General features: G+C 33.0%; 1 protein-coding gene across 1 annotated transcript; it reads right to left on the reverse strand.

Moving 5' to 3' along the window:
- Window positions 1-5,824: 5,824 nt before the first annotated feature.
- Window positions 5,825-27,929, reverse strand: LOC128998651 (alkaline phosphatase-like). Its single transcript, XM_054424878.1, has 10 exons — window positions 27,824-27,929; window positions 25,956-26,173; window positions 24,827-25,001; window positions 19,702-19,880; window positions 17,945-18,149; window positions 15,370-15,510; window positions 11,140-11,334; window positions 9,141-9,413; window positions 7,842-7,909; window positions 5,825-6,423 (listed from the first exon to the last, which is right to left on the reverse strand). Exons 1-10 carry the CDS (start codon window positions 27,894-27,896, stop codon window positions 6,232-6,234), a joined length of 1,719 nt encoding a protein of 572 aa, XP_054280853.1. The 5' UTR covers window positions 27,897-27,929; the 3' UTR covers window positions 5,825-6,231.

Here is a 27,929-nt window from a genome sequence, read left to right on the forward strand (position 1 = left end):
TGCTGCATCTTGTCCAATATCTGAAAGGTATATATTCTTCTTCTTCTTTAAAATAGGAAAATACCTTTTTGTATCTAATCTGGGTATGTAATTGCAAATCTTGTCTTGATCAAGCACATTAACTGAAATGCCAAATTTACCCTTTGTGTCACGTAACTCTACTTGGTAAAGATTATGTGGAGTCTCTTTAGTTTTAGTACCTCCAAACAAACCATGAACTATTAATTCCTCACCAGATTCTATTAATTTAAGTTTCTCTACACAGTCCTTAGAGATATAAGACCTTTGAGATCCAGAATCCAACAATGCTCTTACTAGTAAAGATTGCTGGTCAGGTCCTATTACTTTTACTAGAAGAGTTTGTAATAAGGTTTCTTTATTCTGATTTGCAATCAAGGACTCAGATTTGTCATTAATTTGAACACTTTCAATGACATTTGATTTGTCATAATCATGAGTATTACTGTGCATCATTTTCTCTAAACGAGGACACATTAAGCAGTAGTGTTTCCTATTACAGATAGCACAGGATACAAAAACTTTACATTTATTACTGCTGTGACCTAACTTTAAACATGAGAAACAAGCTCCCTTTTTTGTCACAAACTCACTCTTTTCTTTTAAAGTAAGCTTTTGTAACCCAGAACAGTCTTGAGTGTTGTGATTTCCTTTATTACAAAATAAGCATGTAGGCTTACTCACCACTGAAGAGCTGTCTGTAGCAACTATTGTAGATGCTGTAGGTAAAGGTAGTCCTTTCTCAAACCCACTTTTCATACCAGGACGTTGGTAACGGTAAGATCTCTTCTGTGGCTGGGTGTCACTTGGTGTAATGTCTCTGTCGACTGCAAAGCTGTTCCGAGCAAGAGCTAAACGTTCTTCGCTTTCGACCTCAGAACGTACAAAATTCAACAATAACTGTAAATAATTTGAATTAGATGACTCGTTACATTTAAATTCACCTAAGCCTATTTTGTTTGTTGTTCTGTGCCGCTCCCATGCTTTGAGAGCATCAGTTGGTAGAGCAGATTCAACCAGTGGGTATAGCATGGCAGCATACTTATCTGATGTGACCCCGAGTGTTTCTAGGGCACGAAGTTGAGTCTCAAGTTTATCAGAAAGGGTTGAAAGTGGCATGATACTTTGTTTGTTGGCTTGTTTCAAAACTAAATTTAGTAATTCTCTTACATAAACTTCAATCAAAAGTTCATCACGTGCAAACCTGGATTTCAATTGTTCAATAGCCTTGATGTAATTTTCACCAGAAGGAGGAAAAGAATCTATTAATTCCCTAGCTGATGAACCATGTTTCAAGGATTGAATTAAATATTGAAATTTGTCTTCAGGTTTAATTTCACTATCTTCATGAATCTTTTTGTACTGACCCCAAAACCCAATCCAATTCCTAACATCCCCATCAAATGAAGGTAATTGCAATTTAGGCAAATGAAAGTTACGGTTTGGTCTGTAAATGTTTGACTCACCATTGTTGGTAGGTGTTTTAAGAAACATTTCATACTTAGCCTTCATCAGGTACCATTTCTTCTTGTATTCTTCTTGTGTGTCCAGTTCATTTTCCAGATCAGCATCAGAAGCATCTTTCATCATCATTTCATCAGAGATTTTTCCATCCATTGCCATTAACGTGGTTATTTTGTCTTCAATTTGGTAAAAGTTCACTTTTATTTGAGTTTCTTTATCATTCATTGACAGGTCTTCATTATTAAATGCTTCTTCCAGTTCATTATAAACCTTGGTGAATAGCCTTCTAATCTGTGATCTTTTCTTTTTCATAATTTCTAGGCCTTCCATATTGTTATAATCTATTAAATAACCCAGATGTCTTAAATTAAAGAAAAGGTCCTGTCACGGTCGCCAAAATGTTTTGAATCTTGAAATAATTACCAGAAATGATAAAATAATTATTTCACAAACAGATTAGTAGGCTTCTTTATTTATTCCAAAGTCTTAACTCAACCTTTTTAACAATTAAAATTCAATAGGCTACAAAATATTTAACATGTGATAAACCAAAACACAGTAGTTTAGAAAAAATATAACAGTCAGATCAAAAGGAAAATCAATGAAGTGAAAACATATTCAATAAAGTTCACAACAATAGTTATAATTTTTTAATCCTAGCACCCTACGCATAACTTTTAGGTAATTTTGAGTGTAATTTGGTTTAACTGTTAGTTGGTTACAAACTATCACTGAAATGTTTACGTCACTAGTTGTTTAAAAAACATTGATTTTCGGTATTGCTTATTTTTCCTATTTTTAACTATATCCATTCATAAAAGCTGGCTAATAAATCAATTATATCATGTTGAGTCTTTGGATTCACACAAATCTTATTACTAAAGGGTAAATAAGCAATATTTAACTATTTCTAACTATTTTAAAAGCACTTTTTAAAGCATACTCATTTTTTAAAGGTATGAACCAGTAAAAAAAGGTTTTTACCCTAAAAAAGTATTGGCATTTTGCCAAATAAGCAATAAGTTATTTACAGAACGTTCTCATGTATGATCACTTTGGTTCAGGGGAAAGTTCATCACACTTGAAAAGAGGGTTTTTAAAGTTTTTAAACCCTAACACCCAGTAAAGTAAACGATGATAGTGCATAGACTAAACCAGTATATGGAAGGAATAAATATACAGGGTGTTGTGGAATTCGGGAACTTCACAGACATATAAGATCAGGGCATCTGGCTGGCCATGCTTCAAACATTTGTCCTATTAGATATATTTTGAATAAAATATTTTACATGTGCATCAAGAACATGCGTAAAACATTAAGGCCGGTATTTTTAACCACATATTTAATATTTTTTTTACACCAGCTTTTCTATGAATTTTATCTGTTTCCAATAAAATTAAATGATACTATCTTGTATCTTAAACTATTTTTTGGTGGTAAAATATTAAAATTGTCAATATAATAACTATTTTTCAACAACAACTAACTTGTGTATTTTAAATATCACCACGTTTACCTAGTATTCAATTCAGTATGACCAGTTTAGGCTGTACTAAAATATTTGATTTTACCAGTTTCCTTAGGGTATACTTAATTATACAGCTTCATTTTGCACTCAACTTTCACTAAATGCATTCTTGTAAGTAGTTATTGAAAAATGATTAATTTTATATTTAAAGTAATATGCCCCCCTTAGGCAGGCATAAAATGTTACTTGATGTACCGTATATCATTTTAAAGCCCAAAACGCAGAGAAGTTTTTTTATACTTTTTGACAGTTTTTAACACGGTGTATAAACAAATTGTCTTGAACAAGTTGTGGCACACTTTTTAATGTTTTTTTTTTTTTTATGAAAGTTGAATTCAGAAGTCGTTACATGGATTTGGCTCTACAACAAACTATACGTTTTCCGATGAAACATTTAATGCAGATTCTAAAAAAGCCATTTAAAATATCATTATTATGTTGGTTACAAGTTTAGAAAACGATATTTTACCAAAGGATGTCAAGAAATTTAGAAAAGTCTAAAATGGCTGTTGCCTGGTGGAGGAGTGAGATATGACTATCCAAATTGCGTATTACTGTATATCACAATTTGCGAGCATAATACTTTGAAATTGTTCACACTGACTACCAATCACCCGTATAAGAGAAGAATAATAGCGATTAGAAAGAACAAAACAGTCGTAATCATTTTACACCTATTACTAAATAAATCTTATTATATTAAGATATACGTAGATTGCTGATACTCATTACAAATATGTAATCTAACTCAACCGTATTAGTAATACAGGATGTCTAGATACTCGTCAATGTCTGGTCTCATATCATTTGTCAACGTGAAACTCATCACAGTAGGAATACTGAAGATATAATTAGTCAAATACGCTTTATAGGATTATCTTTGTGATCTCTGTCATTTAGTAGGCTGTAAAATGTATCAAACGTAAAACCATAAAACCATAATGTAATCTAGCCCAAATCAATTGCTTTTATTTCTTCATGACAATTTAAGAACTCATTTACAACTGTTAACTTAATCTCCATAAAGAATAACATAAATAATTTCAATTTTTCTGTTTTTTTTTTTATTTTTTCTCCGTAAGCACTAGTCACACAACAACGCTTTAATAAACTCAATAAGTTGTTGTTAATGCTCTACAGGATAATATAGAAATAAATTACAAAATGTTAGGTTTTAAAAGTCAAACATAGAAAAATCCAATTTTAATCCCCTAAAAATACACGTTCCGTAAGTCCAAGTATTCCGGTTCACAAACTCGTTTGAATAAACTTGGTTTAATATGTATGTCCCAAGTGCCATCAAAATAGGATGTGTCCAATCGAAATCGATCACTACTTACCCTACTTACCATCTATTATATGTATTTATTTACCGTCTTATGAGTAAACAGTATAAGTGGAAATATATTATTATAATTGTAATTTGACAATATGTTGTGCTTTCAGACTTAATATTAAAAAGATTCTTACGGCCCGCTAGGGGTTAGAAGAAATTCTTAAATTTACTGTAAGCATATGCTGATATGCACAACAAATTAAAGGTCTTAGATAATAAAAACAATGCCGTTCAAACTTATGTGTACAACTTAGTCAAACATGGCAGCCGTTCAGATATTTTTCAAGTAATCTATTTTTTATTTTTTTATTCTTGAATTTTAGTGAAAATCCAATTATGCAAGTTGAAATGCACTTAGTCTGCAGGTTTGCTGTGTCATAGGTATTCAGTATATTCAAACTCTTCAATATCTTTAATATCTTCAAAAGTGCCACTAAAATATTATGTATGATTTTATATATTTATGTATTTATTACTTTTATGTATTTCGCAGAAAGGCAACAGTTTTCCCATAAGAAATATGCGCGGCCGGCCATAACACGCACGACAGACACGACTCAACTACCGACTCATTTAATGTATTTGTGCGTGTTAAATGTTTTATTTGTGTATTTTGATGACGACATCATGTTCCAATAATTTTATGTTAGACGACAAAGCTTGAAAATGAAACGCCAGTTTCGAAACTAGTCGCTTGTAAGACTATTCAAGGATTTACGACGTAAGGTACGTAAACCTATTTTATACCAGATACGTTGACTTCCTCGTCACACAAAAACGTTAAAACAATACTTAAAACAATACTGTTGTTAAGGACCAGTAAAAATAATATTTAAAGAAACGTCTTATAACACTTAAAACATATATTTACGCTTATACTGTTACTCACAAGACGGTAAATATACAAAAGAGATGGTAAGTGGTGATCGATTTCGATTGGACACTCCAATCATCATCATACCCAATAGGCTAATTTTGATTAGACCATGCTTAAATAGCTATATAAGGGGGAAAAGGAAATTTGTACTGAATTAAATCCACAAAACAATATGTATCATACATTTATACAAAATATAAACGTCAAATTACAATGTACACTTTTACAGTAAAAATGTATTACATGTATTTATTTACACTCTGTACAAACTTATATTTACACTAGCAATATATACGTTGTATTTCAAGTGATAAACACTTTTAAACCTGTTTTTAAATTATACATTTCTGCTAAACGGGTTTTAAATTATCTTGAAACATCGTTTACGTGTTATAGAACAGCTGGGTTTTATGAATTTATTACTACACACTTAAATGTTTGAAATCAGTACAGTACGGCAACTAATAAAAAAATAAAAGTTGCCATATACATTAAACGAATAATATTCAATATAATACTCAACCATCATTTATTGTTCGTACTTTACAAATAATGTAATTTGTCCATGATTTTCTTTAAACCCCAGACAAAATGTATAAATTAACCATGTAAATTTGTAACATTTTTTACAAATTTTGTTTCCCTGTGCAAGATTTGAAAACTTATCAACATAATATTCCGTCACCTAAGATAAAGTTAGTCGTCGTGGATGAAATTCCATTTCTTTATTATTATTTATAAAGCCATTATTTGTATTATTTGCAATTAAAATTTGGTGTTCAATTGAGTGTCAATCTTTGAATTTTCACGCATTCTTATTCTTTCGGAACTAATAAAATCTGAACTCGTGCTAATTATCAAAATCTCACTAACTCTGACTTCACACAAAATGCACAAACACACTAGACACTGACAAGTCGCGCGCACACACACACACACACACACACACACACACACATCTAGGTCTAATGAGTATCCAATGTTGGAGACTGACTGTTCAACTGTGTTCATAATAACTCCAGCCACCTTAAGATCCACCAAGAGAGTACAAGAACTGCAAGTTTCGTTGAAGTAAGACTAGGCCAGGGGGGCGAGGCCCTAGAAGAAGGGTTGTCTTCGCTCATCACACTGCTGGCTAGGACAATACCACCTCTTCGTCTTGAGTTGTACACTGTGCTTACGTGAGCAGAAGTGCAGCTCTAGAAAAATTAAAATATTGTTAAATATTCAACAACACATACGTGGTAGTAAAATAGTATGTACCAAGTGGTTAAATTGTCTTATAATCCGTTTTTAGAAAGCTTAACACTTTTATATACAATTTAATATATTTTGACGTTATGCATGTTTAAAATTTTAGTCGATCTAGAATGTAATAAGAAGTTAAAAACCTAACACAAATTTCAGACATTTTTTAGAGTCTTATCTTAGAGGGTTGGATTTATTTTTGGTCATATAATACCTAAATGTCACAATCCAGTCTAATAACTATGATAAAATATATTCTATGATTACTTACACTATATAAACATTGAAACAGTCTTTTTTCTGCATTGAATTTGCATTTGCTACAAGATTGATTTTCCCCAAATAATATCCTCCTCAATATAAAAGAATATGGCGAAACAGATTAAAGCACTGAAATTAATAATGTAAGGTTTTGATAAAAAAACATACGGTACTTAGTGGTAACACGTTTTGATATTATTATTCTATAACACATGCCAATCAAGAACAAGCAAACTCATTCCATATGTGTCTTTTCAGATGAGAGGTTTTGCAAGATATTATCAAACATATTCTTTTTGCGTTGGATTTAATTAACCACTGCAAAGTTTTGGTATGTAAGCAGTACTGTACTATGAATTCAAAAAATAAAAAATGTCAAAAATCGTGAATATAACAGAAAGCACCAAATAATTGAGTTTATTTATTTTTATTATTCCAGTGATCATATTACAAGAAATAAATTTAAAATTTTGTATTCCACAGTTTATAACATAACTGTTACAGCAAACTACTTATCAAGTTAAAATTTTATCGTGAGATATAATATTCCAAAGTCAGAAAATACCACTGAATTGGAAGAGTTTTTATATGCATTTTCATACTGTAGTTTTTATCAAACAGAGCAGCAGAGAGCAGAATTAACGTGATCTTTCGGCTTCAAACATTAGGGGCGGATATCCTGTAATAACTGCTCCAGAATCTGTTGCTCTTCTTGGAATGGATTTTGGATTTCCTCGTATAAACTCTCTTTACTTATATTTATTCTTAAACATGTCTTTTTTAAGTCGATTCTTTATTAACTGTGAGAAATGTGGTTATAATAATCCAGAAAGAGTTATATTGAAGATGCTATAACAAATAAACCCTTCTACTCGAATCTCTTTATATGTGTTTAACTGTTTATTTTAAACAGCATATCCAATATCTAATACTCACTGTAAGAAAAACAAAGGTTGTTTTTATAATTAGAAATCAATTTCAAAATTAGTATTAAAATAAGAAATAAATTTATATCAAGATTATTTTTTCTCTTGTAGAAAATGTTTCAATTTGATAGCAAAAGCTCTTTTATACTTTGAAAGGTGCATTGAAAACTCAATTAACCAACCTCTTTCTTGGGCTCAGTGTAGTTGTCGGGCCCTGACGTACAACGCTTGCTATGCTCTCCAAGGCAAGCTTTGAAATAAAATTATATTTGTATTAACATTCTAAGGTTATTAAACATTCAACCGTTTATATTAGCCATAATTATAATGCATACCTTCTCAATTTTCAATTACTTTGCCTAAACATAAAATGTTAGTTTTTCTTTACGTAATTCCACATTGAGTAGAAGTAATGGAAAACAATTAGCAAAACCGTTAGCAATAGCTAACAAAAAGTATGATTGTTTAAAACTTTATATTACAGATCATAAATGTTTATGCTGCATAAATAAAAACATTTCTTATGTACACATCTCTATACTATGTCCCAGAAAGTACAAACAATAATTTGAAAAATAATCTTACTAAATTCAATGCGAACAAGGCGACATTTGCGAATAATATTAGGATGGCTACCAAAGATTAGCACAAAGAACTATAAAACTCGTGCTTTCTGCTTTGTACATAATTAGGAATGCTTGAATGTAAGCCTACTATTTTAGATAAATGTCATAGTAGCAATACCAAGGTGGGAAAAAAACATCACGAAATCAGGGTTAGTTAATACCTTTTAAGTTTTGAACATTTAAGAGCATAAGTTACCGTCATATCATATGCTATTCATGGATATTTTTTACTTACAATATTTCGTTAACTAGATTGAAAAGTCTTTCATTGACTTCTGAACGACAATAACTATGACAATTTAGTGGAGTTAATAACGACCAACCTGATTTTAGCTAGCAATTGCCGGCTGTTATAAATTGGCAAATATGAGATCCAAACTTGTATTAAGTTAAAACAGTTTTTAAAAAGGCTAGATATTGACTATCAACCAGTTTCTTGTTGTGAATCGGTTTTAAAATTTTAAGAATCGACAACACCTGTTAATCAATGGTATACGTTTAAAACCCGTAGTTTAGTTTAACGTATTTCATTGTACAGACTCCATTTTCTGCAACAACCACAGATATAAGAACAGAAGCGGCAAGGAATTTAACATAAACATATGACAAAACTGGCTTAATACAAAGTTTGTAATTAAAATGTAAATATTATTTTACAGCCATAATACAAACAGTAGCCATCATTATGCTACGATTATTTGTAAGCTTAGTTCAAGTCAAATTTTATTCCATATACCATGTAATTGTCTTATATTATTTATTTTTCAGTGATTTCAGTGTGTTTAAAGACTGAATAAATGACTGACCATTAATTAAATGTTTATTCTACATTGTCTATTCTAATCATCCACGTACCTATGAATGCAATCGCGTGGGGAATGTAGCTTTGGTCTACAATGCCGCTGAAGAGGTCCCTAGCCAAGGGTCCAGCCGCAAAGACCGGCACATCCTCACCTCCATGGGTGCCCCACTGTCGGGGGACTGCGGCCCCATGGACGGAGTTCCTCTCCTCACTTGCTGAACTGGCGTTGCTAGGGACATTCCTCGGCACACTATACCCTGGTCCACTCCCGTACAGGAGGGTCGAGTATGGCTGTCCGTCTATATCTGACGGCTTGGTGTCCGTGCCTTTGGTATAAAATATACAAGCAAACTTTGAAATCACTTAGTGTCGAAAATATGAATAGGCCTACTATAAAAAATTTTAAAGTTGAACATAACTAAAGGGATATATCCTATCTAGAACAAATATTATGACTGAGGACTTCTCCTCAATTTTGGTGATTTTAGAAACCCCCCCCCCCCCCCCCCCCGTTTGGCAGCTAAATAATAATAGTATTGCAGTCAATCAATATTTTTATGATACTTTTTGGGCCATTATTACATGCATTCTTAAACATATTGTATTTTAATTAAATGGGGAAATGAGTCAACTATGCCTGTTTTTCTGTGTTCTGATTGATGCTACCATCAAATGGAAGACTTTAACATCTCTATCTTTGGACGTGTATACTCTTTCTCTTTTTCTTACTCCAACCATGACATAAAGCAAGCAACGCGTCTAACTGTCTCAAATTCTTCCAAATTAAAAGTGAACAGTGTTTTAAATTCAGCAAAACTTAATCCTGAGTGGCCTCTTTCTCTCTATTTCCTTTCCAAAAGTCCAAAAACATAAAACTATTTGGCAAACATACAATATTTACAATATATCCAGATATTAATACGTTAATTTATGTTAGTTCCTTGCAATATGTAAGCCCCTTGTCCATTTAAATAAGTAAAGTAAAATAAATAAATCGACCACAAATCGATCTTCCTTAAAGTCAAATTGTAAAGTCCCTGGACCTCAATACAATTTTAAAGTTATGTCAAGTTTATTTTTTTCATCAGTCCCAACAACATGAGTCATCAAATAATATTATGACTGTTCGAGAGAAATTGCCATCATTGATTGTTCTGTAAACTGTGCATTTCAGAGACTAAACACTTAGCTAAGGGGCAATAGATCAAACAACACAACAATCAGCAACAACAAAAATAACTTTAGTTAATGTTTTCTTTCTTCAGAAAGTAAGTTCTTTCCCTTATTTAAAAAGAATTAGCAAAGGACTACTCAAAACGTAATAGCATAGCTTAAGTTTAAACATTCATTCACGTTAAGCTTACAGGCCTGTCCCGAGGATTGTATTAACACATGAATAAATAATATAGAGTTTACATTTACAGCTTGTAAATATTGCTCACACAGTTTTAGTGTATAGGATGAAACATATTTATATTAAGAAATATTTTCTTGGTTAATACAGTTAAGTCAAAGTGATCGTTTTATAATATATGTATGCTCGAGGAAGTAAGGGAACAAAATGTCCCTAGAAAAGGTTTTCTAGGTTGCTCTGATAGTAATAAAAAACATAATCTTATTTTAAAGCCATACCAACTACCTAGTATTTAAAGGATTCATTGGTTTATAAAATAATAGCCACATAATAAAACAATTTATCCTAGCTTATTACAGGGGAATTTGAAAAGCACAACCATAATATACATCCCTAGACTTTTTAAGCATATGTTTGCCCCTAGGGGTGGCTTCTCATACTCAATAGTTTACAAAACAATTACATTATTAAAATGTAATCTAGGCTACTATGGGAAATTTACTAGTACCAACAATACTTTAAACCTAAACTTACCATCTATAGGTTCTATAGGTTTAGTATTGAGTTGCATAGGGTAGCTAGCTAACCCTTCCAGTATTAGTATGTAGTTTAAAAATAATTCCTACCTTTTATAAAAGGTATCCTAGACTACTATGGGGGATACGTAAATGCATAATCATACATAACAATACACTCACCTAGTATGGGGTTACCCCTGGGGGTAGCTAACCCTCCCAGCGTCAACACGTGTGAATGGTCTGTAGTAACAACTATCAGAGTATCCTCTAAGTCTACTCTGTTTAGCACGTCCGCCAATGCAGTTTCTAATGTGAGAGTTTCGTCCAGAGCTCTGTAGGCGTTGTTGTAGTGGTGTGCATGATCTATTCGGCCACCTAGATGAATAAATTCAACAAATTATACTATAAATTGTGTTACGCCTAAAATGGTTGGATTTACTTTAATTATATAATCCGATTATGATAGGTGAGCCAAGTATTTCAAATCAACAAAGGCACTCAGTAGCTAAATATAAAAGAATATTATTAATGGATATGGTGGTAAAACTAAGGCGAGTTTCAACTAAAAATACGAAACTATACGAATTAATTTACAAACGAAACAAAGTAATCGTACTAATTTTTAAAATGTTACTGTTTTAAATTAGTTTATAACCAATTTAATACTATGTATTTTCTGATTATTTTAACAAAATCATATTTTGGTAGATTTGAGTTAAAAATCATTAAGAAATGTACTTTAGTACAAACGCACTGTAAAATTGTTTTAAGACCATGGGAATTCCTTACTAACTCCGTCACTGAATTGATTAAAACCCAAGGCACCTGTGATTAATGGACCAGTCGCATTCTCTTTCGTGTGTTGAGAACAAAGAACCACTAAAGTAGTCCGTTCTGGTCCCGTCCATTGTGAGATGCGTAACTTATTAGTTCAGTTTTGGTTTACAGTGCCTTGCTTTTAATATTTTATGGGCTTATTTAACTGTTTGTGATTAAGTTCTGTACAAACGAGTAAACCTACGATTATTCAGATGAGTTCACCAGCCACCATCACCGTAGAACCCGTCAGTTTATGGTGTATAAATTGGCTATCCCATTTTTGACATCCAAAACATAACATTTGCAAATTCTTTCTAAACTATTTTGTAGAGATAAAAACAAAAAAGTATACTAAAGCGTTTTTGTACGACTTTCTCATACAGCGTCGGAGTTTCTTTGTTACGGAGAAAATTAAAAACACTGTAAATTTAAAATTCCAATGTTATTCTTATAGAATAGAAGCCTAAACACATATGGAATAAACACCAGGAGGATGGAACTTTCGGTATAACAATAATCTGTTGTAGTTTGCTTGTTTAGGAATTAATTTAAACAAATTTGCCAAAATTTGTTCATTTAATATGAAGAGATTAAAATTTTAATAAAAAACACACTCAGTTATTACTTTTCCTTTAGAAGCAACCAAAGGACTGACTTTTTCGTAATAAAAATAAATCTGAAAATTTTAAGGGAATATTTAAGTGAAAATCCAACCATCTAAATGGAAATTTGCCTTGTCTGCAGGTTTGCTGCGGCAGGGGTATTTTCGTTTTAATACTCCTAGCATATTTATAGAATGAGTTAACATGAATGTAAAGTTTATAAACGTGAACTTGATCAGAACACTTTAGTAAGACTGAAAAGCAAGTCTAACAACATAATATTAACTTGTAACCCTCCTCCAAGAGAGTAAAGCAAGATTCGGGAACATTTTGCTGTTTTTAGGGCTTAAATATTAATTATGTTCATCCTAGCGTTCGTTTTAGTTGGTAGAGTGAATCCTCGAAACGGACGCTAAAGCTTTTTGGTACTTCTTCCATCCATAACTATAATCCCATTTAGTTTTGTAAACCATAATTGATAAGTTATAAGTTTTTGCTGTCGTCTGATTTACTTCTGGAAGTTCAGTGTCTACCGTTGATGGTACTGTTTGACAACTGCTACATTACGAATAAATCTTTATGGAGGTATCTAATCCTCATATTCCAAAACATTTAATTAATAACGCACGTGCAATCATGTATTCAGAGCCTAGTCACGATTGGTCCACAATTATTGTGCGGTATAAAAGTTCTTAGAAAGCTTGAAACACACTTCCTACGTTAATTATTTAGACAACTTGTGAAACGTCTCACTTGTCAAAAAATAGAATCGTACAACTAAGATCTAATATTTTGACTCAACTATTTGTACAATGACTTAAAGAAGTTAAATATTTTTACTTTCTCTCTTATTAAAAATAGCTACTTCCCTATAGGGAAATTCGCTAAAATGACGGGTGGTCCGATTATAATGGTACCTCCAGGTTTTCCTTTCATTATTTTTATTTTTATCGAATTGCCCAATAGGGAAGTCACTGTTACCGTAGGTGGAACGGTAAAACCTAGACCCGGGACCGATCGATATACTTTTTTTTCATTTTGATGATATATTGAGTAACTTTTGTCCGATTTGGATGTAATTTAACTTAAAGGTGTAGGGTGTGATAAACTTGAATGCGTTAACGAACCAGCATGATCGGACTATGGGAACGGGGTTTTTTTTTTTTTTTAAGGGAGAGGAGGGAAAATGCTTTTACGCACACAGGTAGCCAGCCTGTAGTGTGAGACTCCTGAATCTATCGCAGACTACTCACTAAAAAACCCCCTCTACCTAACCCTATGGGAAACCCTATGGAAACGGGGTGTTATGGGGTAAAATTTGTTTATCTCATTGTTGACCCTCAAAGCATACAATTTTCACATTTATCTTTATATAATATTTTCAAAGACCTAAAATATCAAATCATTTAGTATATTTAAGTGTTATTTTACAATTATTGGTAACAGATAAAATTCAATAAATAGTAAATTTAAAATTCCCATGTTATTCTTTTGGAGAATCAGTACTTAAACTGTTATAGTTTGCTTTTTTATGGATATATTTTGACCAAACTTGGCAAATTTATTTATTTTACACTAACCTATTAATATTTTACTAAGAACACACTCTATTACCCTCCCCGTAGCAGCAAACCTAGGTACTTGTTAAACCTAATATTAATTCATTAGATTTAAGTTAAAATCAAGTAAGGCTAATGGGAATTCGCTTAGTCTGTAGGTTGGTTGCGGCTAAACATTTAGTAAGCTATGGCCCATTTAAACCCCAAAACAAATTTACAACCCCCAATGTTGTTCAAATTTAACGCAATTTTTGTGATTTTACCCATAAAATATCATAGTTACTCCCAGTGCTCAAGAGTTGGGGACAAGCTAATGGGAGAAAGTATGTGTCAGTTTGCAGATACTGTTTATTTTATTTACGTCACCATTGTTACTAAAATCACAGTTTTTCATATTATAAATCGTTAAAACCACACGTGGTTGTAATAACTTCAATGCCTTTCTGTGGTCCTAACTATAGAATTTATGTAAAACCTGTAATTTATCAACCAGGACATCCACTGAATAACAACTAACTCCTACAGGAGAAGATAAATTGATAGATTATTCATACCGGAGAGAATATTATAATCTGGTTTAACGTTCAATTTAGGTCTGTTAAACCTCCACTGTATTTTTATGTATGTTTTTCGATTTTAGAGTTGGAAAGCGTGATTGATACGTATTTTTATTCAAATCTCTTATTTTTCACGAATAAAGCACTTCAATTTGTGAGATACTTAAAGCAATAAAAACCAATATTTACCAATATCCCTGACAATAATGGATAAAATAAATTATCACTATTAATATGCCTTGTCGTAATATTCATGTTATACTCTTATTTAATATAGTCTATATTATATTTTAATATTTATGTTATACTCTTATTCAATATAGTATTTATTATATTTTAAGCAAATGTGTGTGTTCTTATGTTGCTTAAGGAATTATTGCGGACATTTTCCTTCACGATTAACAAGCGAACAACAAAATGTTTACAAATTTTCGGGATCTGGAATCTGATACCATCTCAGGTGAGAAGTGCCTAACACATTAAGCTGGGTTTTCCTAGGCGCGGAAGCGGAGAGTGGAGAGAGGAACGCGGAGAGCGGAATTGAAATTAGCATGGCATTCCGCTCCGCTCCACTTCTAGGAAAACAGTAACATTAAATTGCCTAAGACAAGTGGAGTCCGCTCTCCGGGTTCCTCTCTCCGCTCGCCGACTCCGCGCCTAGGAAAACCCAGAAGAAAGGTAAACAAATTCTGCTAAAGGTGTAAAATCACAAAGAAACAGGGAGCTGTAAACGGAGTTAAAGGATTCCATATCCAGAAACTTCGCAAAACCTTTGTTTTTACTAATTAAGATGGTACATCTCAGCTATAGTCCCTGAAACTACAAAAACTACTCACTAAAAATAGATTTCAAACTAAGAATGTAATTTCTTACTTTCAACAAACAAAAAGTATCCCTTGGGGCTCCTCTCGAGAACGCTGAGAGCCTTGTTGGTCATATCTGTGAGTGAAGGGTCGCCTGAAGGTCCTGTATCTCGATCTGCCTCAAACTCCATGTGTGAGTAAGAAAAAAGACCTGCAAATACATAAAATCAATATAAACTATTACAAAAATATAAGCAACATTGTCAACGGTCTCTTTTGGGTGTGTTGCTAGCCTTTGAGGTTCGATTCCCGGCATGTACACAAAAATGTGACGAGTTTCTTAACTAAAAATTGTATTGGCGTGTATAATAAAATTCTAATTAAATTATTTTAAATATAACGTTTTTAACTAGATTTATCTAGAATGGATCACCAATATAATCAACTCAAATAGAACTGGTTCAATAATACTATCTGGCCAATTTCAAAACATGACTTTGACCCGTCAGTTCTATTTGCTTTGACAATAACGAAGGTTACTTTCTAATGACAAATCATCCTTCATACCACAGAATAGGTATCTATATTCTGAGTTCATACCTAATGTATACTCGTTTACTATTTGTAGTAAATAAATCGCATATGTTTTGGATTCACAATTTTGGCTCACCAAAATCGGCAATCAGAACACTATCCATGCATAGAATGTTTTACTTAAAGTGACTCTCAAATTACAATCAACAACTATTTAATTTTAAATTTGTTAGCCATTTATTACGTTTATAGTACAGATAAAAATGTTTACAATACAGTACTTGTACTGTCGAATGATGTACTGGCCAGGAATTTCTTATGCATTACTATTTGTGCGGAGGTCGTACTTTATGTGACGGCTATACTTTGGTCAGATATTAGATACGATATCTAATACGACCAAACAAATAATTGGGCTAATTTAGGTTGGGGATGAACTTTAGCATTGTTACCACTATTTAACTTTTTTTTATGAATGGACAATGAGTTTTATAAGGTAACGCCACGAGTGTGCTAATATTTATTTAGTTCAATATTGCTTTGTTGTAGTTTTATTTTGTATTTTTATCCTGTTTTGTTAGAGTTACGATCCAGATAAGCTCTTTATTTACAAAGTAGAAACATACTGAGTATGTATAAAATTAAAATTAAGCTTAGGAAACTTAAATTTATACAAAGCCTATGTCAAGATCTAATTCTCACTCATTGAAAGCTTAAAATAGCTTTCAGTTAAAAGATTAAATTATAAAAATATAAAAATTTTTATTTATTATGATATGAATAGAATTCATTTTAAAGTACATTATGTTCTTGTGCTCTCATAAGAATAATTGAATAAACACGGTTTAAATAAATACGATACTTTGTTGTTATACAGAGTCACTAAAAGCTATAACAAGAATTAAATACAAAACCAATAATAATAAAAGGAAACGTCTAGCTGCAAACTCTTGATCAACAACTTGCTACACACAGTGAGTAAACAATGATATAAAGTGTCTTCCTGAATACATGGTGCAGGGTAGGAGGCAACTGATTTTAATCATCATTATTTATCATCGTTGTTACTAACATAGACTGTATTTTGTCTGGTTATTTCATACGTGCATTTTGGTTACAATATATTATGAGTTATGATCGTTTTGGTCGAGAAAACTTGCTCAAAATACAGAAAGGACAAACTGCCATACAAAGAAGAAATATTTTACATAAAACTGTGTACTAAAATAGAAAGTTTTACAAAACCTACCTTGATTCAAATAGGCTATCAAACTCAGAACGTACATTAATACGTACCAAAGTATGATAATGTTAGATGTTTTATCAAGATTATGCCACATTATACTTCATACGGCAAGTTTATTTGCAACCACCTTTAAATTTCAAGCATTTTTTTGTATCAAATCTGAATACGTAGAATGTTAACAGCAAAGCCAAAATTAATTATGATTATATGGTGTGGATCTTAAAACCTATAATGTTTACGGTCTTAAATACTGGAAAGATTATTTATATCGTATAAATAGAAACTAACTAGTTGCTTGAGAAAAAAAGGAAATTCAAGTAAGAAATTTTGCAAAAATAAAAACTCTTTTTTTCATTAACCAAAACATAATAGAATGCTTTACAAGTAGTCTCAATGTCTATTTGAATAACAAATCAAGGAAAAAACTGCCCGACTATATTTCATTCTGCATTTAGTTAATTTCATTTTCAGTTGAAATAATTGGCTAACAATGGTAGCTGAATGAAAATAAAATAAGTAATAAAGACAAGTAAGCCTTGTAAGTGTATGAAAATATGTTGTATAAACACGTAATATACAGTATACACAGTATATGCTATTTGTGTACATTCACTTTTTCGTTGTTTATCCCAGACGTATTTTTTATTACATAATATTTCCTGTGGAGCGAGTTGGTCTAGTGGTAGAGAGCGGTACTTCGGTCCCCGAGGTCTCGTATTCAAATCCCACCAATAACCAATAGATTTTATCGAAGTGATAATGCCATAACCTAGCCTGAAGTTGTGTAAAATCTATCCCATGCTAGAAACTGATTTAAATAAACTATATAATATATCCTAACCAATGATTATATCTCTATTCTCACCTAAAAGAAAATCTACATCACTTGATGTGTTGTCAAGTTGCTGTTTGTTCCAAACAAATTCAGCTTTAACTCCTCTCTTCTTCTTATCTCTAACCCAGTCCTCTACCAAGTTTCGGCCGTCTAGTCGTCGTCCTTCATCAGTTGTTTGTTCGGGATCTCTGGTAACTTTGGGTAGCCAATGTCTTCTTCCCCCTCCAAGAATTACCTAAACAAACATTCGACCTCTTAGTACTAAATACTGAGGTATGTGATTTTATGTTTTTGAATGAGGTGTGATTTCAAACAGACTAACTGGCTGTTGATAAATTCAATACATTCATGCTGCAACAAACGTAACAATCAAACGAACTTTAAGTTGTGCATAGAATGTTTATCTAAGAAGGTAGCTGACAAAAATTAATTTGCTCACAGTCCCACGCCTCATATAAATCAAACTATTTCCGATGAGTTATTGGGTTTGAAGCTACATGGAAACAAATGTATATTTTTGATAAATTTTAAAAACCTATCTTGAAATAAACAAATTCATGTAAATTTTTCGTTATAAAATGATATATTAATAAGGAGACCCTATATAACAAGTTACACTTGATAGTAAGTGCAATTTTTAAATGTCCTTGATTTTATTTTACTCTTGATCACATGTTATTTCAAACATCGGTAAGGAATCAACCTTAATAACAAGTCATATTTCACAATCCCCATGACAGACTTGTTATCAGGTTTTTATCGTATGACTACCATTATATATCTTATATGAGCCATACAAAATGTACGTTTTTGGTTACGCCTCGGTCCAAACCTAGCCCTAAAGCGGGATGTGGAGTCGTGATAATTCAACGAAAACATATTCATAGTTGTATAATGGAAAACATTTGCTGTTTCATCCTCCTGATAGATCAAGAGATGGATAACCAATTGCGTACAGCACTTAAAATATCTCTGCAGCAACTGGTAAATTGATAATGTTTAATAATTAATTATTAATCTATGTACGTTATGAATAATAATAACTTAGATTGATAATGTTTGTACTTTTACATTTTAATGGGAATAAATGGTGAATGTTTCAATTGTTTACCAAAAACATCCAACGTATAAGCAATTTTCTGGATATATATCCTCTTTCCCAAACCAATAGCAATAGTGTGACTCGTATTTTACAATGTTGGTATGCATGTTCCATAATTGTTTTTCAAAATCCAGGGGTTTTCCGAGATCTATCGTGGTGATTCATAAGTACCATTATAAATATCAATCAATTAATCAATTATTTAGATGGGGACGCCACCTAGGAGCGTATTTTAACCCAAATATGAGTGAAGGATGAGTGTAGAATGGTGTGTGATGACCTGTGTAGCTTTGTTACTGACTAAGATCAGCGGTTTCATTAGTCAGGATCATTTATTTAAAGCCCAATGATCAGGAACAGCTGGGTCCAGTTTCGAACCATCAAAAAGCTACTAACCTTTCTCAGGATCGAACCGGCGACCTTTTGATTACTAGGCGAGCACTATAACCACTCAGCTACCCAGCCAGTCGAACAGAAATAGCTACGTTATATGTTTTAATCTACTAAAATAAATATTTCAAACACATGATTTATTCGTTATACAGTATTTGGTATAAGAAACAAGCAATAGGTTTTCCAAGTTTACAGCGCTGTTATCAAACAGTTTTCATGCTCCAGAGAAAGGAGACGTTCCACAAATGTAACCAAATTAACCAGGAATGTTTTACATGTTTATTTTACTCACATTGATGTTCCTCCCCGGTTCGTCCTCGACGAGCTGTCTGGTGATGTCCTTACAGAGTTTCCTTGCCGCTGGAGGCACCTTACTGTCGTCCTCCCAGTATCTGCTGGGCGAGTGAGCGAAGAGTGCTGCTGGGGTGGCGTGTGAGACCCGGGTGTTGGTCACTATACCAGTCATCATACCTACTCAAAGTATTAAACAAATACATTGCTCAACTGTATTCTTTTTTTAATAAGCAAACGTCCTACAACATTAGGCTTTATAACCCGAAAAGGTTTTACATAATACTACAACCTAGGTCTAGTGGGTTGTGTCATCATCGCATAGCTAAAATACATTTGTGGTTGGTATGAATTTAACCCGGGAATTTGGGACTGAAGCCCCGCTCACTACTACTTGTGATCAGCTCGCTTCCATAAAGTTCAGATTTGAGTACGATAAATTGATGTTTTACATCCTCATTGTTGCAGCTCTCATTGTTGAAAAGAAGGAAGATACAGAAGGGAGAAGGGTGATGTGTTAGGGGTGGGTCGTGGTGTATTTGCTACAACGGCTGGTCATTGACACAATCTTCAGTTGATATAAACAGTAGACACGTAAAGACTGCTCATTTTGTGATCAAATGTATTTTGTCTACATTTATCATACAAAGTGGAATTCTTTCAATTGATTCAGTTTGTAAAACAGTTGATTTCTTAACATTTTACTTTGTTGACTAATGTGCCTAACTCATGATGACAATTGAGCAAACATTTAGCTTAAGTTTATTTAAATTGAATCGCAACCCATAGCACATGATGGTTCGTATATATACTTGTTCGTATACAGGGTGTCACATGAAAGGGTGTCTCAAATTGATTACGGAAAACTGCTTAACATACAAGGATGAAATAAAATTATTTTCCACGAAGTCGACCCAAAGGAATAACGTAAAAATACTTTTAAATTTCTTCCGATACAGGGTGTGCCAAAAACTGAGGGTGACTAGTTCTAATCTCGGAATTTTCAAATGTAAACATAGGTCATGTTATACATAATTTTAAAGGTATTTAGTAGACAAACATTTTGGCGAAAACAGAAATCAATTATCTTCTCTGTTTCAAAATGGTGGCAGGTTTTTGGGGAAAATCAATATTTTTTTAATACACTGTGTTTTCTATTCCAATGCACTTAGCCCTTCTCCAGTTGAATTTTCTTACTCGTTATGAAATTAGCGCTACTGTGATATGCTACAAGTAAAGTTTTTTGAAATAATAAAAATTACCTGAAATAATTGAAATAATACATTAAAAATACTTTTAATGCGTTTTACTATTATTTATGACATTTTAAACACTTTTACCCTCTGGCACTTTTTCGGCAACTGCCGTTTGTACCCAGAAAATCAAGTTTGAAAAATTATAAAAAAACTGCAAAGTTCCAAAAATTCGTGTCCCACTCATTAAATATAATCTAGCCTATCCTAACATAACCTAACCTAACCTTGGTTTAACAAACAATCCGTAATTTTCGGCAATATTCTAACCTAAGTATGGGTTAGATCGGGTTAGATTAGTTTAGTTTAGGTCAGGATAGGTTATGTTAGATTATATTACATTTAGTTTGGTAGAGGAGTGGGCCGTGCATTTTCGGCACGTTGCAGTTTTTTTATGATTTTTTATCCTGATTTTCTGGGTAAAAACGGCAGTTGCCGAAAAAAAGTGCCAGAGGGGAAAAGTAAATGTCCTAAGTAACAGTAAAACACAATATTAAAAGTAAAAAAAACAATGATTTTTTGCACTTTTTGCAATGTTCAAAAGTGATTTTCAGAGTGAAATAGGCGTTTTGCCCCAAAAGTGCCATATGTAAAAAGTGTTCAAAATAGGCCAAATAATGAGAAAAAACATTATTTTCAAAATTCTTTTCAAGCCCCTAAAGTAAGTAAATACCTTTTTTCTAATATCCATCCCCACAGGTCCTTTATTAACTACAATTTCTTTTTTCAAATAAAATCGAACAGACTATTAATGAATTGTTTAGTAGAGGATTATGCAACATAAAATCTACTTTACACAGATCACAGTACTGCAGCTCTTAACTGGTTAGAAATGTTGTGGTTTTTATTTGTCTTCTCCATAGAAATGTCCCCTGCTGTTCGGAATACATCTCCTTGATCTAATAATATTTTGATTAACATACAAGAACTTGTTCACATGGGGAACAACGAATCTCTAACGAAAAGCTACACTCCAATAATTGAATGATAAATACTAATACATGTCATAAATTGAATAATATTCTCGGGTGTACACTGCATTATGGTAAATGAACATAAGATAAATCCATGCCTCCCGTTGTTACCTATAGACCACGTTCTCTCTCTCCCTTCTCTTCAACCGATTGTAGGCAACAATGTGAATTCAAAAAAGGCAATTTACCAAGCTCCACCTTGCATATGACGTGTTATTGGAATATTGGGTTTTCTACTAAAACAAAATATAGGGTTGAAACAAAAAGATACAATGAATACATAGTCAGGCAATTTTACTATTGCTCGTCATGGTAAAACTAAGAAGATTAAAGTTGCTCCTGTAAAATGGTCTTGCAGATTATATTGTTTGTTTGTTTAAATTTATTGTATTTATTTATTATAAATAAGTTTATTTCCCAATAATTGCAAACTAACATCCAATAACGTTTTATGACGTATTTTCCTATTCCTGATAATAGTTGGAAACAATAATGATTGGCACTATATTATTCTGTTGCACCTTAACACCATTTTAACTTCAGAAAATTGTCGTTGCGCAATGTATAAAAATTGTTTTACTTAAACACATAGTATGAATTAATTAGGACTAAAACAAGTAGAAATTGATAAATGGACGATCGAGGTGTAAAAGGCTTTCTTTTGTGAGGATATTATTTAGGAGGTACCTAAGTATACAAAAGAAAGAGTAAGCATTTAAAGGATCCCCAAATGGGTGTAACCCCGCTTCATCAATGTCCAAATCTCAAATCCTCAGAGTTCCCTCGAGTACTTACACCACCCATAGCTATTAAACCCTAACTTCGTCCAACCATAGTATAACATTGCACTAAATCCCTATTGTAATTATGCAACCCACAAGCAACCAGCAACCTTCACTGACCAAACAATAGCATTGTATCAGTATTGTACTTGTACAGCTACTTACAATCATTAACGGTAACTGACAATACTATGAAATACAGTAATATAAACCTTTAGTCAATAATATATACCGATTTTTGTTTAAATATTATACTAGCAACTATGTATTTATTATTGGTTTTTAATTTACTTAAAAAACAACTTTTAGTATTTAGGACAGTTTTATTAAATTGTATCAAGATTTAATGGTTGTCAATTCATAAATTTCTGCAGTGGGATTAAATGAAATAGATTGATTTCGCACCTCTCTTGAGATTTCAGCAATCGTACCTAAGCCCCTAGTGAATTCTGCGTCCTGATTAGAGATTGAACCTTAGTGATTGTATCAATAATGTATCGTTGCCTATGTTCATCCTATGTTTTCATTTGGTTTAAATAAGTCATGTATCGGTACTTAAAGATTCTCAGTACCATTGGTTCTTGGGAAAATTATAGGTACCGAGAGCCGACGTTGAACTGTCGGAATTAATGTGGAGTAGGCCTATCTTTGGTACCGACGGTTCACGGTCTATTGGACGGTTTGACTGACTTAAAAGCCCGTGGCATCGGGAAATTGCGGGTAAAGTTACTTTTATTGAACATTCTCATGAGTGATGTGTCTAAATTGAAACTCAACACCACCGAAACATCGGAGACGTGATCGCGGCAACATTCGTGATTATTCCTCGCGGACACGGCAACATCTTCATTATTTCCCCCAATTGCTATTTTCTACCTTGGCTATTGATGGTGATTATTCAAAAATTGGAACTTCCCGATCCTATAAGCAATTTTAAACCGTTCCAGATCATAATATCATAGCCTCAGCAAACCTGCCGACTAAGCGAATGTCCATTTGTCTGAATTGATTTTTAATCAAATTTATTTAAATATTATTAGGTTTAACGAGTACCTAGGTTTGCTGCTACAAGGAAACAATAAAGTGTGTTTTTTTGTAAAATATTATCAACTTAGTATAAAATAAATTAATTAGCCAAGGTTGATCGAAATATATCTATAAACAAGCAAACTGCAACGTTATACAAGATTCTCCATAAGAATAACATATAAATTTTAAATTTAGTTTTCTCCGTTACCAATAACCGTACAAAAACACTTTGATATACTAAATTATTTGTTTTTCTTTGTAAGTTCTTTTAAAAGGATCTAGAGAGAAATTTTGTGTTTTGAGGGTCAAAAATGAGAATAATTATTTTTTACGCCATAAAACCCCGTTCCCATGGCCCGGTCATGCTGGTTTGAGAACTCATTCAGGTTTATCCCGCTTTATACCTTTAAACCAAATTTCATTAAAATCGGACAAAGATTACTCAAGTTATCGCGTTCACGGTCGTGTATATACATACATATATAAAAACTTTAACGAATGGTGTTTTCGGCCTCTGGGGACATGAAAATGAAAAACTAAATCGGTACCGGGCCTAGGTCACCGTGCCACCTACGGTAATAGCTAATTCGCTGAAAACATACATGCATGCCTGCACATCCTGACCAGTGCAGTTTATTACATCTGCAATTACAAACAATCTAGCATGTTGTTGAAGCCTTAAAAATATCGTTTTACTTGCTTTGGTTCGCTTATACAACGACGAGAACAGCCAAACGTTTCTGAAATCAAACTAGTCCCCGAAAAAATACATCCACACTTTTGAAATTGCTTGATTTCAATTATTAAACTGCAATCACAAATACAGAAATGAGTCATAACATTATAAACCTTTTAATTGTTTATAGTTATATTGGTACAGAGAACTGATTTTAATCGGAAAGTGGTACTAGTCCAACATAGGAAAAAGAGTACACACATATCACTATTTTAAATAACATTTTTATTTCTGTCGTGTAGCTACATAACTACTTACAGCGATCTAATATCGTTCCTATTTGCATTTAGAAACAATGGATGTAAGCTTGCTAGTCTCTACTCCAGCATAAAGACCAAATTAAACACATTACCTTCTCGATGAGCCCAGTCTATTAGCGAGTCTACTCTGGCAGAGATGCTGGATTTGCAGTTTTCAAACTTTCCCCTGGCATCTAGTCCGACAGTCTCAAAGTTTGCTTTGACCCCACAAAGTAAAGCTGTCGCACACGCAGACGACTCGCCGATCTGGGCATCCATGTTGTACGTCTGTCAAACATGACAATATCAATAACCATCATGCAAACCAAACGATATTAAATGTTATAAATACTATCTTCTCCTGGCAAAAGCTCTTTTTAAATAGTGCTAACTTGTATTTAAGGCTTGAGTTAAAGGAATTCATAAAACTTGGTAAAAGGCAAAGTTTAGGACTAATATCCCCCTAATATCCCTGATGATGTTTCATAAGAAATAATCAGATATGTTTAGAGGGATAACAGTGTATTTTGAGTTGTAATGCAAGGAATTGTAACAGCAGTTGTACCGTACTTCTTGGAAAGTATACATTGTGTTCGGTATAGAATATACTGTAATATACTGTATAAATGACTTTTCTTAACAAATAGTTATCTCGAAATATTTTGGTCTCATAAATAAAGGCAAAGTAAAAATACCCCCGCCATAGCAAACCTGAAAACTAGGCGAATTTCCATTTGCCTGATTAGATTTTCACTCAAATCAACTTAAAAAGTCATAATAGCCTTTTTATTTATTCATAAATCATGTAGATTGGTATTACAGTGAATAATGTCTAGTGTCTAAGTCTTTTACAAGGGTTTGGGAAAAGTATGTGTATTATTATTACTGTATTATTGTCAGATATACGAACTTTTGTGTATTCTATGTTTTTGTTTGTTTATTTATTTCCAAAAAATACAAATTTACAACTCATACAATTTATGTATGTTTTTTTGCTTGGCTATCCGGAAAGAATTTCGGGGTGCCAGCACGAAAAATATCTATCTATATCTCTTGATAATTTATCAGGTTGTGGTTGTTTATAATTCAATTAAAATTACATTGTACAAAAAACGTGTGCTTTTAAGTATTTCCATTGATAGTAAACTAGTAACTTATTAAAAATCTATATTAATTTAAGGAATTGTGGTGACAACTATATTGGATTTTTCTATACCCTATGGTCCTTAACGTTTGACATACCTTTGCCAAGGCTACAGCCGGGAATCTGTCCCAGGTGAGCTCCGTGTCTTCCCCCAACTCTCCCTGACGTTGTCCACGGAAGAGTCTAGCGGCTGTTAGGGTAGCTACCCCCATCCCATCTCCCACCATGAGCACTACGTTTCTAGCGTGAGGTCTTCTACCCTCTGGCAGTCTTCTCAGCAGTGCTTCTCTTGCCTCCCCATACCAGAAGTCTCTGTCTGAAGGCGTACCATTTACAAACACAAGTAAAACCACATCATAAATGTCTATCCGTAGACAAACAACTCTATGACTTCCCCGATAATTTCTCTTAAGTTGGTACACCTTTCCAAAGCATAAGTACACCTAAACTGTAAGTCCTTACCGTGTTGCCTTTTCAAAACACAAATAACTTATTCATATGAATGAAGACTCCTCAACATTTCAACACACTGCTAACGCAACATTGAAGTCTTGACGAAAATTAAAAAAAAAAATTATTGTAAATCTTGATAAATAAAGAATCATATAGAATGTAGGGGTTTTTACAATGCCAGTACATAGTACATACATAGTATTAAATACTAAATAAAACAATATCAAATTACAAAACTCTTAGAAGACAAGTGAATATATAGAACAACAATATAAGACATTTTATGTATAAAACAAAAGGTAACAAAAGGTACTTATCCATTGGAACATTACCTAGGAAGAACATGATCAATCCATCCGCACCTGACGAATGCGAAGGATGAGGTGCTGTTATTTTTGGAAAATGTCTAAACCCTACTGTCAAGCGTCAGTAATCAACTGAAATTCGCAAGTACGCTTGTACTAAGGGGTCAAAGAAAAGACAACAGGAAATGAGTTGTATACGTTTTTGTCCTAGGAGACTAGGGCTAAACTCGTTTTTCACATTACTTCAGGCTATACCTAGGGGTTGTGGGGGAGTGAGCTAATCTAATAGTTAGAGCATGGGGCTTTGGTTCAAGAGGTCCCGGGTTCAAATCCCACCAAATCACCAATGAATTTTATCTAAGTGATAATGCCGCAACCCCTAGGTCTAGCCTGAAGTAATGTGAAAAACAATTCCAGGCTTGTGCCTAGCATCCTTAGGACAAAAAATACCTAGGGGTTGCGGCAATATCACTTAGATGCATCCATTTGTGATTTAGCGTGATTTTAACCCTGGACCTCAGTGGTCAAATTCCCGTGATCTATTTCCAGACCAGCTCGCTCACCATATTCTAACATAATTAGTCAAATCACATGAGGCTGTAAATGAAATGCGGTAGTGGTTCTATTAAAAGTTGGTTCACATAAAAACTCATGAGAGACTAGGACACGTAAATTAGAAGTGATTCATGCTTCCATTTTCAAAATTAACATTAGGAAATGTGTGTACTTTGTAGAGCTCACACGTTCATAGTACAGTACCATCAACTCTTTACACCTGCATTAACATCTTTACAGTTATTTTTATTAAAATTTAGTTTTCAAACGGATTTTTGTCTCAACATCATTATTTCTTATATATTTTAGCTTGTTGTTTTCACAGTAATATCAAGTTTCAATGGCAATTAGTTTCAACCAAAATTTGCTTCTTTCTTGAGAACGGAATGCTGCTTTGACAAGCTACAGAGTAGTACTTCACTGTGCTTAAGCGTAATTGGATCTACTCTCTACGATTCTAAGCATCAGCATTCTTAAACACCAAGAACTTAATTACTATTGTTCCATTGCACTTTGGTATAAGGAACCCAAGTATGATGTTAAGAATAGACTATAATGTTCTCTTAAAATTGTAGTGGTTTAATCTTACACTCTTTACGTTACTGTCTGGTTTTGATCACATGTGTCATTGACTACAGTATTTTAACACTTACCATGCACTACGGTTTGTCCAATAACAAAGGCTGTCAGAAAATAGACGAAAGAAAGAAAAGCGATGGTCCTCATCTCAGCTTAAAACCGACTTGCAGACCTCATCTC

The sequence above is a fragment of the Macrosteles quadrilineatus genome, unplaced genomic scaffold (genome assembly GCF_028750875.1).
Source record: "Macrosteles quadrilineatus isolate MER2022 unplaced genomic scaffold, UCM_ALF_1.0 Scaffold_7__1_contigs__length_78375512, whole genome shotgun sequence".
Taxonomy (NCBI): Eukaryota; Metazoa; Arthropoda; class Insecta; order Hemiptera; family Cicadellidae; genus Macrosteles; species Macrosteles quadrilineatus.